Source organism: Lithobates pipiens, unplaced genomic scaffold (assembly GCF_037356315.1).
Source record: "Lithobates pipiens isolate NorthernLeopardFrog02 unplaced genomic scaffold, aLitPip1_a1.2 Scaffold_19, whole genome shotgun sequence".
NCBI classification, from domain to species: domain Eukaryota; kingdom Metazoa; phylum Chordata; class Amphibia; order Anura; family Ranidae; genus Lithobates; species Lithobates pipiens.
Window position 1 is genome coordinate 182,972,682 of NW_027507764.1, and position 21,947 is coordinate 182,994,628.

The 21,947-nt window shown below is 41.6% G+C and overlaps 1 protein-coding gene across 5 annotated transcripts in view; it reads left to right on the top strand.

Annotated features, from left to right (window-relative positions):
- Positions 1-21,947, top strand: part of MYRIP (myosin VIIA and Rab interacting protein) — a 689,287-nt gene that overhangs the window by 552,536 nt on the left and 114,804 nt on the right. For all 5 annotated transcript variants that reach the window (XM_077491541.1, XM_077491539.1, XM_077491540.1 and 2 more), the window contains exon 10: positions 2,898-3,550. In XM_077491541.1, the coding sequence (XP_077347667.1) occupies positions 2,898-3,550 (653 nt within the window). The remainder of the gene's footprint in view (positions 1-2,897; positions 3,551-21,947) is intronic.

The following is a 21,947-nucleotide window of genomic DNA, read 5'->3' on the forward strand; positions in this document are numbered from 1 at the left end:
TTTTTTTATTCCTTAGAGTTTACCTTTAAATTTATGTTTTTAAGTATGATGTTTTATGTTTGTTCTTATTTTATTTCACTAATATACCTTTCGTTTAAAGGATAAGTTCATCTTTAGTAAAACTTTACACCCGTATTCTGAGTGTAACTTGTTACTAATGCAGCAGACTTGAACCCCACCCCCAACCCCCACTGTGACAGCTGACGGGGGATTCTCCCTTCGCACCCGCTGTTACAATTTAATAACAGTGAGTCTGTGCAGTGCTCTGCCCACACAGCCATTCATTCACAGGGATCCGTGCATGAATGAATTACCAAACCAATCTTCCATAACGGCAGAGAGCTGGTAGTTCTCAATAAATTACCAGGGCATTCATCAGCACTCTGGTGACTCATTGACAGTTCTTGCAGTACCTGTGTGCCCATATGGAGGGGTGGGCAGAAGCTGTCAGGAGTGTCTGCAGGAGTCTGAAAGTACACCCTCAATCTACTGATTGGAGGTACAATGCTTTGCAGACTCCTTGGAAAAAAATAATAAATGTATGCATTTTACATACAAAATAAAGTACATTCCTTATTATTATTAATATTATTATTTTTTTCTTTACAAAAGGTGAACTTAGCATTTAAGACATAAGACATTGCTTACTTGTGGGTAAATTTTAGCTTAAGCTATTTATCTCGGTAGATTTATGCTCATGGAAACTGACAGAGGAAATGTAAAAAGAAGCCTAGGATGCCCCAAGAAAGAACAAATGCAATACTGTAAGGCAGGGATATGCAATTAGCGGACCTCCAGCTGTTGCAAAACTACAAGTCTCATCATGCTTCTGCCTCTGGGTGTCATGCTTGTGGCTGTCAGAGACTTGCTATGGCTCATGGGACTGGTAGTTCTGCAACAGCTGGAGGTCCGCTAATTGCATATTCCTGCTGTAAGGTGTTGCCATGAACAGTTGGAGTGGTCATACTGAGGTATAGCTAAGCACGCCACAGTCCTTGTTCCAAGTAATATTTCTACATAAATGTGCCACAAGGTGGTGTAACTGTTCCATCGTATAGGGTCCTCTTAACATTTTAAAATTTTTCTACAAATAAAATACAGATTTATTACAACTTCCAATGTTAATGTTGAAGTCAAACCTGTACAAGCTGGATTTTATTTGGGGTATGGGAAATGACCAGGCCATTTTTTGCAATATGGCACTGCACTGCTTTAACTGACAATTAAGCAGTCATTTAACACTATACCCAAACAAAAAATTTTCCCATTAATAGAGCTTTCTTTTGGTGGTATTCGATCGCCTCTGCGCTTTTTATTTTTCGCGCTATAAACAAAAAAAGAGCAACAATTTTGAAAAAAAATATATATATTTTTTACTTTCTGCTATCAAAACATATCCAATAAAAATTGGATATGTTTATCCAAAAAATGTCTTGATAAATTTAGGCCAATATGTAGTCTGCTATTTGTTTTTGGTAAAGAAAATCCCATTAAGTGTATATTGATTGGTTTGTGCAAAAATTATAGTGTCTACAAACTATGGGAAATATACTGGAATTTTTATTTATTTATTTTTTACTAGTAATGGCGGCAATAATCGACTTATAGCAGGACTGCAATATTGCGGCAGACATTTGAACACTAATGCCGCATACACATGATCGAATTGTCCGGCGAACTTAGACCACAGTATGCTGGAAAATTCGATTGTGTGTGGGCTCCAGCGGACTTTTTCATCGTAAAGTCCGGCTGACTTAGAAAGTAGTTTTGACACAGAATTTGTCCACTGGACTTGGCTTTCAGCGGACACTCCGTTCATCAGTGTGCTAGTCCGGCGGGCTAAGAATGACGAATGCTCTGAAGCAAGTACGAGAAGGAAGCTATTGGCTACTGGCTATTGAACTTCCTTTTTCTAGTCCTGTCGTATGTGCTGTACGTCATCGCGTTTGAAATCGCCAGACTTTCGGAGTGTCCGTGTGTGGCCAAGTCCGTTCGTTATAAAGTCTGGCGGATTGTTTACCGGATTATTTGCCGGACCAAGTCCGCCGGACAATTCGATCGTGTGTACGTGGCATTACTGACACTTTTTAGGAACCAGTGACACTAATTCAGTAATCAGTGCTAAAAATATGCACTATATCACTATACTAATAGCACTGGTTGGGATGGGGTTAAACATCTAGGACAATAAAACTGTTAAATGCGTGCCTATCCTGTGCTTTGGTTACTGTGTGTTGTAACTTTACTAGGGGAAGTAATAGATTGTATTCCCTTCCCTATTACTTCCCTGCCTTGTTTACATAGGCAGGGCTCTGTCCTGTGTGAATTCATGATGATTGCCGTGTGCCGGTGGTAACCCATTGGCCGCCACCCGGTGATCGACATCTGCTGCGTATAATCACAGCACGGCTGGGCCACCCTACCCTGAAGTGTCAGGTCATGGTCGACAAGCAGTTAATAAAGTGCAACATACATTTTACTCGAGATAGCAATATTATAATATGTAAAATTATTTGAATATGAGTAATTTGGAGTCTTTCTTGAGTTTTTCACGGAACATCAAGATGTCTGACTTTAACCCAATTTAGACAGTAAAAGTAAACACAAAAATATAGATTCATTACACAAATCCTCCAACAATCCTGGCTATAGGTTTGATCTGCAAGATAGTTGACTTGGTATATGTGGGCCTTCACCAGTAGTTTTTGCTTACCTAAATACTATCCACAAATAGAGTACTCTGGTTATGTGCAGTTGAAAGAGAGCCACTGGATAACAAATGTGTAAATTAAAGCTGAGCTACTTAGATATATTGTTTCATGTTAGGTGCATACAGTACATGCTAAGTTTTATGTAACGCTTAAAGAGAGATCATTTTTTTAAATTTTTTTCTATAGGCCCATCTCCAGTTCTGCAGAGTTCAGACGGGAATTGGGTAGCGCTACAAAGTATAACATTGCCTCCACCAAGATTGCTTGCTCAGCCAAAGAGTCAAGTGTTCAAATCTTTAGAGAATGAGTCAAGTGTAGTCTCAGCCTATGATGAGATGGGTTCAGACAGTGATGAAGAAGTGGACTGGAGTTTAGCACTCAATGCCTACCGACGGAGAACAAGACAGTTGTCAGAAGATTCTTGTTACACAGACTCTCAGTATAACGCCGAATGGGCATGTGGCAATGAGTATTATCAGTCTGTAACTTCCCCATCATCTGGATTGTTTACAAATACCGAAACAATGTATTCGGACTCAGAAACCTCATCTGTGAACTCTTTGAAGGAGAATAGGTTGTCCGCTAAGTCTCTTAGGCCAAGTAGAAAAGTTCCTAGTGAGCAGACCCATAAAGAACACATGTATGGAAAGATGGATATTAATTTTAACCCTCAGTCTATTAGTATGGAATATTCAGACAGCAGCGAACCTGAAAAAACTGCTGATGTTGAAAAAAGATCAAGAAGATGGAGAAAGAGCAAAGTAGCCCTTGAAGAGATGGGAGAGGGGAGTAATAATGCAGCAAGAGTACAAAAAAGGACCACTCTGGGCACCAATAAGGTATTTTTCTTTTACAATTCAACAAAAAGTATGTACTAATGACATTTTAAGTTTTCATAAATTTATTAGTAGTAAAAATAAACCTCCATTGACTGTTTATGGGTTTACTTATCAATGTATCTGAGTGAATGATTGTATTGGACAGTCTTGTGTTGCACAAAGCACCCATTCAGAATCTTCTTTTTTTTCTGCCATATGGTATGCACAGAAGGGGATCAGTTTTGGACAAAGCAGGCTACAAGCCATAATTTCTCTTTCAGATACAGTGGGGGAGATTTAGCAAAACTGGACTGGCAAAATCTGGTACAGCTCTGCATTGTAACCAATCAGCTTCCGGGTTTTATTGTCAAAGCTTAATTGATCAACGACCATTGGCCAGCTTGGTGCTTATATTTAAAAAGGGGGGCCAAAGTCTTTACTGAGTAACTACAGACCTGTTAGTTTAACTTATATAGTCAGGAAAATACTGGAGAGTTTATTAAAAAGACCACGTAGATGTGTTTTGCTAGGAAAAAAAAAAAACATTTTATGCAAAAGTCACATGTAACGTTATTGTGGCTCCAGCCAGTCACAGAGCCGGAGTCCGCAAACCCAAAAGGAAGACAGAGTGAAGATGGACGCTGTCTCCAGCGATGACATTGCTTCCCTGGAAGGCTTTGTTTTGAGGTAAGTTTCACATAATGTGCTAGTATGAGACGCCTTTGCATGGCAGGTAAGGGATAAAAAGTGCAGCGGTATACAACTGCTTTAACTGACAATTGTGCATTCATGCAATGCTGCACATAAACTACATTTATGTAATTTTTTTTTCTGACAAATATAGCTTTCTTTTGGTGGTCACCTTGAGGTATTTTATCTTTTCTCTATAAACAGAAAAAGATCAACAATTTTTAAAAAAGCAAACAACATTTTTTACTTTCTGCTATAAAACATATCCAATAAAAAAATGTAAAAGTCTAATTTCTTCATACATTGAGGCCAATATGTATTCTGCTACATATTTTTGGTAAAAAAATCCCAATAAGCATATATTGTTTGGTTTGCGCAAAAGTTTCAGCGTCTACAATCTATGGGATATATACTAGAATATTTTTTTTGTTTATACTAGTAATGGCAACGAACAGTGACTTATAGTGAGACTACGATATTGTGGTGAACAATCTGACACTAACTGACACTTTTGACACTTTGTGGGAACCAGTGACACTAATACAGGGATCAGTGCTAAAAATATGCACTGTACTAATGACACTGGCTGGGAAGAGGTTAAACATCTACGACTATCAAAAGGTTAAATGTGTGCCTAACCAGTGTTTTTGTGTGTACTATGGTATTTACATAGGCAGAGCTCCGTCCATCTGTAAACAGGTCCCGGCAGTCATCCATTGCCGGCGGATCACTAAGAGGCTGAGCCATTGATGGATTTTCCACTAGGCACTATAGGCAAGTGCCTTTAGGCATCCTTCCTAGAGGGGCGTCTGTCAGTATGAGTTCTTTTTCTTCTTTTGTTTGCCAGGTTCGTACGTCATACAGATCTGACAGTGGGGTGTTTCACACACGATCTGGTGGCTGCAGCCACAGGGATTATGTTTAAAACTCAAAGTCAGAACCAGGTGGAAGCATTCGGGTGGTTGCAGTGCTGCCCGATTGCTTCCACACACTTGGTTTTGTCCCCTATGTGATGAAGAAAAAAAAGATAAGCAAAAAAAATAAATAAAGTTACGCCCAAGCACATAAAATCCCCCCCAAATTTTTTTTAGGTACCCCACATATAAACACTAGGGATGGGCGAACGGTTCAGCCCGAGCATAAGTTTGGGCCGAACTTTGGATGTTGGGATGTTCGGCGAACACCGAACAATATGTGGTGTTCGGGGCAAATTCAAAAGCCGCCGGATCAACGTTTACATCTATGAGACACTAACATGAAAAATCAAAAGTGCTCATTTTAAAGACTTATATGCAAGTTATTGTCATAAAAATTTTTGAAATATTCCTTTAAATATCATGCCTGGGGGGTGTCTATAGTATGCCTGTAAAGTGGTGCATTTTTCCCGTGCTTAGGACAGTAACACAGCAAAATTACATTTCTAAAGGAAAAATTGTAATTTAAAACTGATCATGGCTGTAATGAATTGTCGGGTCTCGGCACTATAGATAAAACTCAATGAAAAAAGGGCATGCCCCCCCCCCCCCCCAGTCCATTGCCAGGCCTTTTGGGTCTGGTATGAATATTAAGGGAAACCCGAACCAAAAATTAAAAAAAAAATTGTGTGGGGGTCCCTCCAAAATCCATACCGGGTCTAGTATGGAAATCAAGGGGAACCCTGTGCCAAATTTTACAAAAAAAATGGCATAGAGCCCCCCCAAAATCCATACCAGACCCTTATACAAGCATGCAACCTGGCAGTCCGCAGGAAAAGAGGGGAGACAAGAGAGCGCCACCCCTCCTGAACCATCTCAGACCACATGTCTGACCCCAAAGCACCTTGTCGCCCCATGTTGATGGGGACAAGGGCCTTATCCCCACAACCCTTAACTGGTGGTATACAGCGGGGGGCTTATTAGAATCTAGAAGGCCCCTTTAACAAGGGGACCCCCAGATCCCGGCCTACCCATGTGAATTGGTAACGGGGTATTGTACCCATACCATTTCATTAAAAAAAGTGTCAAAAATTTTAAAAAAGACAAGAGACAGCTTGCGAAAAATCCTCTATTAAAAAATAAAAATGTTCAACGATGTAAATTCAAACCGCCTGATAGACCAAAAAAAAAAAGCTGCATTAGATCCACCTCCGTGGGAAGCTCCCGCTGACTGGCGCTTCTTCTAAGTGACAAAGGGTGTTGCGCGTCCTAAAATAAAACTCAGCAGCTACTAGATACTCAATCTATATCTTAAAAGTGTCAAAGATATGATAATGTGAATAATAATTAAAAACAAAGTGCAAACGTGCTTAGTAAATCGAAAATAATAATATCAGGAAAAAAAATAGAACAAAGTGCATCTGTGCATAGCATATCAAAATTATTAAAAAACTTCAAAATAATATGCAAGTAATTCAAATATCAATGACAGTGATGCTGTGTGTCGTTGATATTTGAATTAATTGCATATTATTTTGAAGTTTTTTAATAATTTTGATATGCTATGCACAGATGCACTTTGTTCTATTTTTTTCCTGATATTATTATTTTCGATTTACTAAGCACGTTTGCACTTTGTTTTTAATTAATATTCACATTATCATATCTTTGACACTTTTAAGATATAGATTGAGTATCTAGTAGCTGCTGAGTTTTATTTTAGGACGCGCAACACCCTTTTTATTCTATTCATATTTAATGAGAGCCAACTCATATAGTGTTTGCTGCACCTATTGGAATAGAACTATGCAATTTTTTTACATATAGCGCAGGAGCCCACATATACACATTTCTTCTAAGTGACAGCTGTTATATAGCTAAGGGCAGGGCCACCCGGTGACGTAAATGATTGACCCCGCCCCCCTCTGATGCCATGGGGGCTTTTTTATTGTAATTTTTGGTTCGGGAACCCAATGCCCTTTTTTTCAATGAGTTTTATCTATATTGCCAAGACCCGACAATTCATTAAAGCCTTAATCAGTTATAAACTCCAATTTTTCCTTTAGAAATGTAATTTTGCAGTGGTACTGTTCTAAACATGGGAAAAATGCGCCACTTTACAGGCATACTATAGACACCCCCCAGGCATGATATTTAAAGGAATATTTCATTTTTATTGTTTCTCTTTAACCACTTTCAGACCGGACCATTTTGCTGGTAAATGACCAGAGGTCTTTTTACACTTTGGCACTGCGCTGCTTTAACTGGTAATTGTGCGGTCATGCAATGTTGTACCCAAACAAAATTTGCGTCCTTTTCTTCCCACAAATAGAGCTTTCTTTTGATGGTATTTGATTGCCTCTGCGATTTTTTTTTTTTGCGATATAAACGTAAAAAGACTGCAAATTTTGAAAAAAAATGATATTTTCTACTTTTTGTTATTAGAAAAATCCAATAAACTCAATTTTAGTCATACATTTAGGCCAAAATGTATTCAGCCACATGTCTTTGGTAAAAAAAAAGTCAATAATTGTATATTTATTGGTTTGCGCAAAAGTTGTCACATCTACAAACTAAGGTACGTTTTCTGGAATTTACGCAGCTTTTAGTTTACGACTGCCTATCTCATTTCTTGAGGTGCTAAAATGGCAGGGCAGTACAAAACCCCCCCAAATGACCCCATTTTGGAAAGTAGACCCCCTAAGGAAATTGATAAGAGGCATGTTGAGCCCATTGAATATTTTATTTTTTTGCCTCAAGCGATTGAATAATGACAAAAAAAAAAATTTTTTTTTTTTTTTACACAAAGTTGTCACTAAATGATATATTGCTCACACATGCTATGGGCGTATGTGAAATGACACCCCAAAATAAATTCTGCTGCTTCTCCTGAGTACGGGGATACCACATATGTGGGACTTTTTGGGAGCCTAGCCGCGTACGGGGCCCCGAAAACCAAGCACCGCCTTCAGGCTTTCTAAGGGCGTAATTTTTTGATTTCACTCCTCACTACCTATTACAGTTTTGAAGGCCATAAAATGCCAAGATGGCACAAAACCCCCACAAATGACCCCATTTTAGAAAGTAGACACCCCAAGCTATTTGCTGAGAGGCATGTTGAGTCCATGGAATATTTTATATTTTGCCACAAGTTGCGGGAAAATTACAAACTTTTTTTTTTTTTTTTTTTTTTTCACAAAGTTGTCACTAAATGATATATTGCTCACGCATGCCATGGGCATATGTGAAATGACACCCCAAAATAAATTCTGCTGCTTCTCCTGAGTATGGGGATACCACATATGTGGGACTTTTTGGGAGCCTAGCCGCGTACGGGGCCCCGAAAACCAAGCACCGCCTTCAGGCTTTCTAAGGGCGTTACAGTTTTGAAGGCCATAAAATGCCAAGATGGCACAAACCCCCCCCAAATGACCCCATTTTGGAAAGTAGACACCCCTAAATTTAGGGGTACACTAGTGAGACTAGGTAATAAATGGCGGGTGCCCTGAAACTATAAAAAAATAACTAACCAACCAGCGTCACCTGTAACAGTTATATGGTGATCACTGGTGAAAGGGTTAACTAGGGGGCAATCAGGGGGCTTTATGCGGTAGTATATGGGGGTCCCTGGCGCTATAAAAAGCTGCAGCGAACCTAAATACCTACCTGCCTAACTAGCGTCACCTGTGACACTAATACAGCGATCAGAAAAACGATCGCTTATTAGGCTGGGTTCACACTGGAGCGATGCGGGAACGCCACGAATGCGCGGCGGGTTCCCACATCGCATGCCTCCCGGCGGCAGTTCACACTGCCCTATGCGAACTGCTGGGAGTGTCAGTGAAATGTTACTGACACCCCCAGATCAGTTCGCATATCGCAGTGCGATCTGCAAACTCGGATCGCATGGTGTGAACACCCATGCGATCCGATTCTGCTGCGGGCCAAAAAAAGGGTCCCGTGCGAATTTGCGGCGGGTGCGGCGGGTGCGGCGAATGGCTGAACTCGAATCGCACAGAGATCGGATGTGATTTGCACTGCAGTGCGGTGCGAATCACATCCGTTCTCATAAACCGCTGCAATGTGAACCCAGCCTTAGTGACACTGGCGACGGGGGGTGATCACGGGGTTAAACCTTTATTGGGGGGGTTAGGGGGGTACCTTATAACTAAAGGGGGCTAACCCTAACTGCCCTAACAGTTATTAGTCACAAATGACACCCGCCGGGTGATCAGGGGGTTAAACCTTTATTAGGTAATAAATGGCGGGTGCCCTGAAACTATAAAAAAATAACTAACCAACCAGCGTCACCTGTAACAGTTATATGGTGATCACTGGTGAAAGGGTTAACTAGTGGGCAATCAGGGGGCTTTATGCGGTAGTATATGGGGGTCCCTGGCGCTATAAAAAGCTGCGGCGAACCTAAATACCTACCTGCCTAACTAGCGTCACCTGTGACACTAATACGGCGATCAGAAAAATGATCGCTTATTAGGCTGGGTTCACACTGGAGCGATGCGGAAACGCCGCAAATCCGCGGCGGGTTCCCGCATCGCATGCCTCCCGGCGGCAGTTCACACTGCCCTATGCGAACTGCTGGGAGTGTCAGTGAAATGTTACTGACACCCCCAGATCAGTTCGCATATCGCAGTGCGATCTGCAAACTCGGATCGCATGGTGTGAACACCCATGCGATCCGATTCTGCTGCGGGCCAAAAAAAGGGTCCCGTGCGAATTTGCGGCGGGTGCGGCGGGTGTGGCGGGTGCGGCGAATGGCTGAACTCGAATCGCACAGAGATCGGATGTGATTTGCACTGCAGTGCGGTGCGAATCACATTCGTTCTCATAAACCGCTGCAATGTGAACCCAGCCTTAGTGACACTGGCGACGGGGGGTGATCACGGGGTTAAACCTTTATTGGGGGGGTTAGGGGGGTACATTAGAACTAAAGGGGGCTAACTCTAACTGCCCTAACAGTTATTACAGTCACAAATGACACCAATGCAAAAAAAAAAAAAAAAAAAAAAAAAATGACATTGGTGTCACTGTGACTGGGGGGCAGGGGTAATTGGGGGGGTGATCGGGGGGTAAAGGGGGGGTGTGAGTGTGCCTGGCATGTTCTACTGTGTGTGTGAGTGTTGGTGCAACTTACTGATCCGTTCTCCTCCGTGTCGGAACGAAAAATACCGACACGGAGGAGAGAATACATCACTTCCTCTCCTGTGTTTACATTACAGGAGAGGAAGTGATGTCACCGGGGATTTCTATTCGTCGGGAGCGATCGCGAGGGGGTGGCCATGAATGAATGGCCGTCCCCTCGTCCGGGATCGCTCCCGTACGAATTCCGACCGCCGCAGGCACCGGGCGGGGGCCCGATCGGGCCCCCGACCCGCGGGAGGCAAGGGACGTACATGTATGTCCTTATGCCTGCCCGTGCCATTGTACCGACGTACATCGGCGTGCGGCGGTCGGCAACTGGTTAAGCATTAGGCCTCATGTACACTGCTGCTAGTAAACAGAAGTTCAGAGGCAGTTGGATGCTTTTTTCTGCTGCCCCTGAACTCATCCAATGTTATCTTATGTGTACATGTACACAGGTTCGTTTAATGTCGTTTTTAGGCAGTTACGTTTATAGGCTTTTCTATGAAGGCAAAAAAATTTGGTGCCCTTTTCTTACATTACAAAACTTAAAAATGATAGCAAATGATGAAAAACCATTAAAAAAAATTTTTTAAACGTGTAATTGCTTGCAATGCTTCATAGACCACTTATATACCCCTAATGAGCCCACGATCCAATCCAATACACCACTAGTGAAAAAGAAAGTAGGACTGCGCTACGGATAATAAATGCTACAGGGTTAAGAGCTGCCTCTACCATTTATTTCCAACCATTTGGATGGAATAAAATGTGTAAAAGAAGTAAGGGGTAGAAGTGGCGCTATTCCCTAATAAATCCAAAAAGGAGAGATTTGCTATCTAAATACTTTTACCAAAATATATTTTTTCTATTGATTAGAAAAAATCTCTGAATGCTTTTACCAGAATATGTTTACCTTCAATTGAAATTGGAGAAAATAAGTTAAAGGGTTTTATGAGATTTTTTTTTACATTTTGAAAAGTTTTTTTAGGGAATTTTTTATTGGTGGTGTTAGACCCCCTGGTAAGTTTTGGGTTACTCCAAAATTTGGAAGAAACTTTATTCCTTTAAAAACCAGCCTCCGGATTTTCTATGTAGAAAAAGCCTATGCAATGACTATAAGTGAAAAAATGTGTTGCTATCAAAGAGATTCCACATATAAGTAAAAAACAAAGAGTGAATAAGTGTTAAATTTTTTAAATATGTAGATATAAGGTTCTATATTCAAATAATTAACGATGGTAAGTATAAGAGTAAAAATTAATGAACTTGTAAAAGTGAAATGCAAAAAAATTGAAATAAAAACTAGTGTTTGATCCTCTGTGTGGTGTTGGAAATTTATGGCTATTGCCAATATAAATAATAGTTGTGACAAGCCTGCGTGCCTAGATCAAAACCTTGTTATTACAACCGTGTGTTGAAAACTATGTGAAAATTCAATCTTAAAATTCAATATTAAAAATCTCTGTGAAGAAAAAAAAAAAAAAACCCTGGCTGAGACTTCAGGCCACACTGACACAGCCTGGCTGGGACTTTAGGCCACACTGACACACACGCTGCTGGTCTAATCAAGACCCTGCCTGTTTGAAACACCAGACGTGCTCCGACCTGAGAGCTGTGTCCGTCATTTACCACCGCCAGCTTTTTCTCCGCAATGCAATTCTACAAATTTTTAAGTGGCTTTCCAGATTACCCCCTGCGGGTTCTGTGAGGGACTTCCATTGACGCCCTCTGTTGGGTGAACCCCCACTTCCTCACTCAAGGTCGCGAGCCTCCCATCCAGGGCGGGAGCAATTTTTCAAGGATCAGTCTCTCTCCACCTCCTGGTTCCTACATCGGATGTGAGGAGATACCAATTTTTTTAATAAATACGTTTTTTGTTTTTATGGTGCATTTGAGAGGGGCTTTATTTCTTTTTTTACATGAATATCTCTCTTTAAAGTTTTGGTTGCTTTGCCTAGTGGTAGAATCCAAGGTAATAAGAGAATGTTGAGGGAAGTAGAGTAGTGGCTTTGGAGTGATCCCATATGTGTTACATGACTTCTCTTGAAAAAAGAGGGTCATGGAAATCTGGTAAGCAAGCACCTTATCACATTCCAGATGATGGTGGCTGCTGGGGAAACAATTTTGGTGTTAAAAATTAAAGTCAGCAGCTACAAATACTGAAGCTGCTGACCTTTAATATAAGGGCACTTACCTGTCCAGGGATCCCATGATGTCGGCACCCAATTGGCTCTCGGGTGCTGCCGCCACCATTTGTTGTAAGGGAAACCGGCAGTGAAGCCTTGCAACTTCACAGCCGGTTCCCTACTGCACATGCGTGAAGCTTTTGGGAATGGCCCCGTGGCGAGGAAAGGAGGAGGGGGACTGAACTTCTGAGGGCCTGAACTTCTGCCAGGTCTCCCACCGTGGGAATGGGTACCTGTCAAAAACAGGTACCCGCCACCCGAAAGGGGGAGGCAGCAAACAGTGCGGAGCTTTTGGGTGGAGCTCTGCTTTAAGCACCACTTTATTGTATCACATTTATTTGATGTATTTGGGTGTAGCGCAACACTATTTTATATTTATGTTAACTGGAAGGGATACTTTCTCTTAAGTGTTTGAAGCTTACTTTTTTTTTTTTTTTGTTTTTCTTTTTGCACAAGTACGTGGTTATCTCTCTTTGTCTAAATTCAATTTATAGATTTGTAGATAGAAGATTTTTTTTGTTTTTAATGTACAGCAGCATTACTACCCTTATTTGTTACAGTAAGTGCTGTAAATTGGCTTAGTGAAAGCATCAGTTTCTGTTTGTGCACTGCATAAACTCTTGGAACAGCAATTAAAGTGGAAATACTGCTGTGCTGGGTAGGAGCACATTGCCAATTCTGAGTTAAATGAACAACTTGCAACACTTAGACAAATAACAAACTTCAAGAAGAGTTTTTTGCTGAATAAATAGGTTCTGGGTGGGGTTGGTTAAAATATTTGTGCAGATGGACCTTGATCCAATCTCAGGTAGCTGGGATAAAGTTATAACTGTGGAAAGGGAAAGGGAATGCTATTTCTCGATTGAAATATACTATACATGTGCTGGCTTGGTATTTGCGAGCAGTAGATGTACTATGGCAAACCAGGCTAATGAGTGCTGTAATGCGAATAGGAGCCTGTAGTAATCAAAGACAAGTGCTGGTGGTAGGTGGACTATAATTTTAGATGGATAGATAAGCTAATCTACATGTTACCCCCTGGGGATTTCAGTTTGGTATATCTCAAATCAGATGGACAGATTGATAGGTGAGTCTGAGACAGACATAATGGTCATAATACACCTTGGTACTAGTTAGAACATTAGAGGAAAGTTCCTTAAAAATGTTTTTAGGGATTTGGGAAATGCTGTAAACTTAAATTCATGAACTTTAGTTTAGTATTACTGGTGCTACACCTTTTGCCGGACTTTCCGGCAGAAAAGGTCCTTCCCGATGGATTTCCGACAATATTGCCCACACAAGAATGTATCAAAGTCCGTTTGTTTTGAATGCGATGACGTACGATGGGACTAGACAGGGAAGTTCAATAGCCAGTAGCCAATAGCTGCCCTTGCACCGTATTTGGTCCGTCAGACCAGCATACAGACGAACGGTTTTCCCGATAGAAATTGATTCCATCGGACAGATTTGAAAAATGTTTTATTTCTAGGTCCCTCTGAATTTTTGAAGAAAAAAGTCAGATGAAGCCCACACATGATCATAATATCCAACGGAATGATTCCATCTGACCTTTTCTGCCGGAAAGTCCCATTGTGTGTACATGGCATTAGACAGCAGAAGATTCAGAAGATAAACACATGCATGAAAAGTTGGTGATGGAAGAGTCGGCAGAACTAGGCAGACCGTTTAGATGACTACAGGTTCGAGGCTGGAAAAGGTTTTGAACTAGTATAGATATAAGGGCGCAAGAATTCAGAAAGTGGAGAGTGGGGATTACAAGGTCTTCATTGGGGTTTGGAAAAAACAGTAAGTAGGTAAAAAACCTGGCTACTAAAAAAAGTAAAATGTGGCAATACAAAATTTAAGATGTAGATTATCAAAACTAGCTTTTAGTTAATTCCTGTAAGAGTCAAATACTTTTTTTCATCTATTTGATCATTTGACCCTTTTCGCTGCCACACTTTCATTCACCTGTTGAACCTCGGCAGCCTGTGCCAATTTTGCTATTTTTCGCACTGAAGTTAGAGTCCTGAATAATGTGGTTTCTGCATACCTCACAACATTTTGAGATGGGAATGAGGTACACCTATTAGAAAAAGTACCGTATATACTCGAGTATAAGCCGAGATTTTCAGCCTCTTTTTTGAGGCTGAAAGTGCCCCCCTCGGCTTATACTCGAGTCATCGCTGTCTGCCCGCTCGAACAGCGTGTCGAGCAGACAGACAGCGGCCATTCTATTCAAAAGCCGCGCCTCCGGCTCCGCCTTCGCCTGTGATAGGCGGAACACTGAATTTCCCAGCAGCCTGTGTTCCGCCTATCACGGACATCGTATCATCCTCGTACTACGGACGAGGATGATACGACGTCTGTGATAGGCGGAACACAGGCTGCTGGGAAATTCAGTGTTCCGCCTATCACAGGCGAAGGCGGCGGCGCAGCTTTTGAATTTTACAATGGCCGCCGACGAAGAGGGCACGGGACGGGACGGGACGGGGGCAAGGCAAGGCAAGGCACGACACGGCACGGGACGGAGGCAAGGAGGCAAGGTAAATCCCCCCTTCCTTGTGTGCTGTGTGTTTTTCAGTCCTTTGCTCACAAAGAAATGATCTTTTCAGAACAAGCCAGAGAGTTTCAGAGGAACATTAATAATTCATATGCCTACAGAATGCGGCTGCTTGCTCTTATCAGCAGATAATTCTGGCCAGAACAATCCCTGATTACATGTGTTTATTGTGCCCTCGAATGCCTTCCATAACCCTGTGTACATAAAGATTCATTATTCTTCACCGGCACTATGGCTCACCCTATAGGGCATCATAACACCATAAAGAAAGTAGGATCATCCCAAATAGGGATCTGTAGTCCCTTTAAAGCCCAACTCCATGAAACAAATTGCTGGTTATTAGGAGGCTCGGGACAAAGGTAGGCTGGACACACACACACACACACACACACACACACATACACACACACACATACACACACACACACACATACACACACACACACACACACACACACACACACACACACACACACACACACGGATGGATGGAGACACACACAGGGATGGATGGATGGATGGAGACACACACACACAGGGATGGATGGATGGATGGATGGAGACACACACACACAGGGATGGATGGATGGAGACACACACACACAGGGATGGATGGATGGATGGACACACACACACACAGGGATGGATGGACGGACACACAGGGATGGACGGACACACAGGGATGGACGGACACACAGGGATGGACGGACACACAGGGATGGACGGACACACACACAGGGATGGACAGGCATGTCTCACCCTCGGCTTATACACGAGTCAATAAGTTTGCCAGTTTTTTTGGGGGTAAATTGGGGGCCTCGGCTTATATTCGGGTCGGCCTATACTCGAGTATATACGGTATGTAGGCATAGGACACACCACCTACCATACCCCCTTAAAGGAGAATTTTACACACAAAAAGTGCTTTTTTATTCCACTACTATTCCTTTATACTGACTTTTTACATTTACAAATGCAGCAATTTAAAATTTGGATGAAAGGTTTAGAACTGGGAAAAGCTTTTTGAAAGAGAATTATTATTATTATTATTATTATTATTATTATTATTATTATTATTATTCAGGATTTATATAGCGCCAGCAATTTACACAGCGCTTTACAATATAAAAAGGAGACAATACAGTTACAATACAATAAAATACAAGAGGATTAAGAGGGCCCTGCTCAGAAGAGCTTACAATCTAATAGGGTGGGGCAGGTGGTACAAAAGGTTATAACTGTCGGGAATTAGTGCATCTTATATACAACTTTATAGATCAGACCAAAATTAGGGACAATTAAGGAGGAAAGAGAGACAGGGGGACTTTGTTCCAAATCAGAGACAGTCCCTCGAAATCAGGGACAGTTGGGAGCTATGTTTCTGTATAGTTCAATAGGCAGTAATGTGTACACGTGCATCATAATGGTGCAATCGTGTACATTATTGTGGCGGTTTAATAAAGTGTGTATTTATTAAAAAAATTATTTACTACGGTCTCTGTCTCCATCTAGTGGGTATTTTCCTAGTATACAGTTTGCGTTTTTTTTTTGTTTTTTTTTTTACTGAATTCAGAAGTTGTTAACCAGATTGGTATATAGCAAACTGGTTAATAAAGACTTTGCGATATGTGGCTTGTTAAAGCTTTTATGACCAGAGTTTTTTTCAAATTTTTTTTTTTGAAGCTTGGATTTCCAAACCAACATCTGGATGTCTAAGCAGTGTCAGTATGCTATGACAAAATTTTTCAGATAGACAGTGGGTCTGAGAACTAGAAACACACATAGTTGCACATTTCCAGTTCTCATAACAAGAGGGATTTTACATTTGGACTTTCAAAAGTCCTATTGTGGTCTTGAAGAGATTAAATGAGAATGCTTTATTATTATGACTTAGATGAAGATCAGATAAGCACATAGGGGTATATCTACAAACCAGTTAATCTGACATGCACCCAGCATTATCTAATGGTCAATTTTTCAGGTGTGTGAACAGTGATTCATTTACAACCAGTGAATCTTTGGTAAAAGTTGCTATAAATATGCCCCATAATGTACCATTTATACACTATGTCCTTGTTTTCCCACTAGATGGCACATGTGTTGTGTTAGTTGAGCCTGCACGGTTCCAGAAGCTGAGTATGAGGATCACGCAAATATAAAATGCTATTACATTTTATTGGGTATAACTTCAAAACTTTTTTTTCGTTTTAGATAGCGTGGAGAGGGATTAGAAACACCTTTCAGTTTTTATTGCTGTCTGTGCCCTTGTAAGGGAGATTCACCCTCTCTATTTGTCCTTTTTACTTTCACTTTCAATGATAATGGTAAACGAAAAACCCAAATTTCCCCAGGAAAAGAAGACAAATATTCCAATGTGGACACTACAGTAAAAATAAAACTAGGGGAAAATCAACGCTGAAAGGATAATGTAATAGACTACCGAATCCGCCCAAATTGGCTGGGGTTCCCGAAGCCAAAATAGACATACAAACAAAAGGATAAACTAAGAAGGTTTAGACAGGAGCTTCAAATGGAAAACACTCTGCGGTATGAGTACAAATTTTATTGATGCAGCAGTAGCACAAAAAAATACTAACACATACAGTATCTCACAAAAGTGAGTACACCCCTCACATTTTTGTAAATATCTTATTATATATTTTCATGTGATAGAAATGACACTTTGCTACAATGAAAAGTAGTGAGTGTACAGCTTGTATAACAATGTAAATTTGCTGTTCCCTCAAAATAACTCAACACACAGCCATTAATGTCTAAACTGCTGGCAACAAAAGTGAGTACACCCCTAAGTGAAAATGTCCAAATTATTTTGTGTGGCCACCATTATTTTCCAGCACTGCCTTAACCCTCTTGGGCATGGAGTTCACCAGAGCTTTACAGGTTGCCACTGGGGTCCTCTTCCACTCCTCCATGACGACATCACAGAGCTGGTGGATGTTGGACACTTGCGCCCCTCCACCTTCCATTTGAGGATGCCCAACAGATGCTCAATAGGATTTATGTCTGGAGACATGCTTGACCAGTCCATAACCTTTACCCTCAGATTCTTTTGCAAGGCAGTGGTCGTCTTGGAGTTATGTTTGGGGTTGTTATGATGTTGGAATACTGCCCTGCAGCCCAGTCTCTGAAGGGAGGGGATCATGCCCTGCTTCAGTATGTCACAGTACATGTTGGCATTCATGGTTTCCTCAATGAACTGTAGCTCCCTAGTGCCAGAAGCATTCATGCAGCCCCAGACCATGACACTTCCACCACCATGCTTAACTGTAGGCAAGACACACTTGTCTTTGTACTCCTCGCCTGGTTGCCACCACACACGCTTGACACGATCTGAACCAAATAAGTTTATCTTGGTCTCATCAGACCACAGGACATGGTTCCAGTAATGTCCTTAGTCTGCTTGTCTTCAACAAACTGTTTACAGGCTTTCCTGTGCATAATCTTTAGAAGAGGCTTTCTCCTGGGACGACAGCTATGCAGACCAGTTTGATGCAGTGTGCAACGTATAGTCTGAGCACTGACAGGCTCACCCCCCACCCCTTCAACCTCTGCAGCAATGCTGGCAGCACTCATATGTCTAGTTCCCAAAGACAACCTGATGTGAAGCTGAGCACGTGCACTCAACATCTTTGGTCGACAATGGCAAGGCCTGTTCTGAGTGGAACCTGTCCTGTTAAATAGCTGTATGGTCTTGGCCACCGTGCTGCAGCTCAGTTTCAAGATCTTGGCAATCTTCTTATAGCCTAGGCCATCTTTATGTAGAACAACAATTCTTTTTTTCAGATCCTCAGAGAGTTCTTTGCCATGAGGTGCCATGTTGAAGTTCCAATGACCAGTATGAGAGTGATAACACCAAATTTAACACACCTGCTCCCCATTCACACCTGAGACCTTGTAACACTAATGAGTCACATGACAGCGGGGAGGGAAAATGGCTAATTGGGCCCAATTTGGATATTTCCACTTAGGGGTGTACTCACTTTTGTTGCCAGCAGTTTAGACATTAATGGCTGTGCATTAAGTTATTTTGAGGGGACAGCAAAATTTACACTGTTATACAAGCTGTACACTCACTACTTTACATTGTAGCAACGTGTCATTTCTTCAGTGTTGTCACATGAAAGGATATAATAAAATATTTACAAAAATGTGAGAGGTGTACTCAGTTTTGTGAAATACTGTAGCTAATTACACCCCCTGGTTCAGTTTGCACCAGAATTTACGAAGAGGCAAAAAATTTGTGCGAACACTCGAACACTGTTCAAGTCTATGGGACACGAACATGACGAATCAAAAGTGATCATTTTAAAGGCTTATATGCAAGTTATTGCCATAAAAAGTGTTTAGTGACCCAGATATTGCCCCGGGAGACATGTATCAAAAAAAAAAAAAAAGTTTTAAAAACTGAAGTTTTTTCGGGAGCAGTGATTTTAATAATGCTTAAAGTGAAACAACAAAATGGAAATATTAGTTTAAATATCGTGCCTGGGGTTGTCCTTAGTATGCCTGTAAAGTAGCACATTTTTGCCATGTTTGTAACAGTACCACAGCAAAATTAAATTTCTAAAGAAAAAGGTAATTTAAAACGTTGTGGTTTTAATGTATTGTCAGGTCCCGGCAATATAGATAAAAGTAATTGAAAAAAATGGCATGGTATCCCCCCCCCAGTCCATTACCAGGCCCTTTGGGTCTGGCATGGATATTAAGAGGAACCCTGCACCAGAATTGACATAGCCCCCCCCCCCAAAATCCATACCACCATCCCTTCAGGTCTGGTATGGATTTAAGGGGAACCCCAAGCCAAAATAAAAGCCAAACTAAAAAAATGGCATAGGGATCCCCCCAAAATCCATTCCAGACCCTTATCCAAGCACGTAATCTGGCAGGCTGCAGGAAAATGGGGAGTGCCCCCCCCCCTTCCTGAACAGTACCAGGCCACATGCCCTCAACATGGGGAGGATGATTTGGGGTTCCCCCCAAAACACCTTGTCCCCATGTTGATGGGGACAAGAGCCTCATTCCAACAACCCTGGTTGGGGGGGTCTGCAGGCAGGGGGCTTATCGGAATCTGGATAAGCCCCCCGCTAATTGTTGGCTAATTAGCTATGTGTTAGTATTTTTTTGTGCTACTGCTGCGTCAATAAAATGTATACTCATACCACAGAGTGTTTTCTATTTGAAGCCCCTGTCTAAACCTTCTTGGTTTATCCTTTTGTTTGTGTGGACATTACAGTGCTTTGAAAAGGTATTCATACCCCTTGACATTTTCCACATTTTGTCACGTCACAATCAAAAACTTAAATGTATTTTATTGGGATTTTATGTAATAGACCAATACAAATTAACACATATATGTGAAGTGTGGTTTTCAAAATTTTTACAAATAAATATCTGAAAAGTGTAGTGTGCATTTGTATTCAGCCCCCTTTACTCTAATACCCCTAACTACAATCTAGTGGCCTGCAGAAGTCACCTAATTACTAAATAGAGTCCACCTGCGTGTAATTTAATCTCAGTATAAGCCCTGGTTCACATTGCAGCGATTTGGCATGTCAAATTGCATGCCAAATCGGCGACTATTGCTGGCAATAGAAACCAATCAGCTTCCAGGACATGTCAAATTGCATGCCAAATTGGTGACTATTGCTGGCATAGAAACCAATCAGCTTCCAGGTTTGAGCCCAGATTCACACTGACAGCAGGAATGAAATTGAAATCACCCCCGAAGTCGGGACTGACATGCGGGAATGAAATCGTGCAAGTTCAGCTGAAGTCAGTGAGAACCTGGGCTCAAACTTGGAAGCTGTTTGGTTTCCATGCATAGCTGCACCAGATTTTGCACTCAGTTTTAGTAAATCAACCCCACTGTTTGCTTTTTCATTTGAAAGCTTTAGGCTGGGTTCACACTAGTGTGAATTGGATGCAGTTTTCCCCCGCATCCAATTTGCATTACAGGAGATTGTGACCGGCTCTCAATGGAGCCAGTTCACACATCTCCGGAGCGACTGCAGAACGAATTGCACAGAGGTCATGTGCATCTTTGGCTCAGTTTCAGGTCCCGCTGTCAGTGTGAACCTAGGCTAAATGTAGAGAAGTTTAAAGCAGGGTTTAGTTATAAAAAAATATTTCAAGCTTTGAACATCTCACGGAGGACTGTTCAATCTATCATCCAAAAACGGAAAGAGTATGACACAACTGCAAACCTACCAAGACATGGCCGTCCACCTAAACTGACAGGCCGGGCAAGGAGAGCATTAGTCAGAGAAGCAGTCAAGCCAAGAGGCCCATGGTAACTCTGGGGGAGCTGCAGAAATCCACAGCTTAGGTGGGTGAATCTGTCCACAGGACAACTATTATTCATGCACCCCACCAATTTGGCCTTTATGGAAGAGTGCAAGAAGAAAGTCATTGTTGAAAGAAGCCTTAAGAAGTCCCTTTTGCAGTTTGCGAGAAGCCATGTGAGGGACACATCAAACATATGGAAGAAGGTGCTCTGGCCAGATGAGACCAGAATTGAACTTTTTGGCCTAAAAGCAAAATGCTATGTGTGGTGGAAATCTAACACTGTACATCATCCTGAAAACACCATCCCCACCATGAAACATTGTGATGGCATCATCAGGTTGTGGTGATGGTCTTCTTTAGCAGGGACAGGAAAGCTGGTCAGAGTTGACAATAAGATGGATGGAGCCAAATACAGGGCAATCTTAGAAGAAAACCTGTTAGAGTCTGCAAAAGACTTCAGACTGGGGTGGAGGTTCACCTTTGAGCAGGACAATGACCCTAAACATACAGCCAGAGCTACAATGGAATGGTTTAGATCAAAGCATATTCATGTGTTAAAATGGCCCAGCCAAAGTCCAGACCTAAATCCAATTGAGAATCTGCAAGAAGACTTAAAA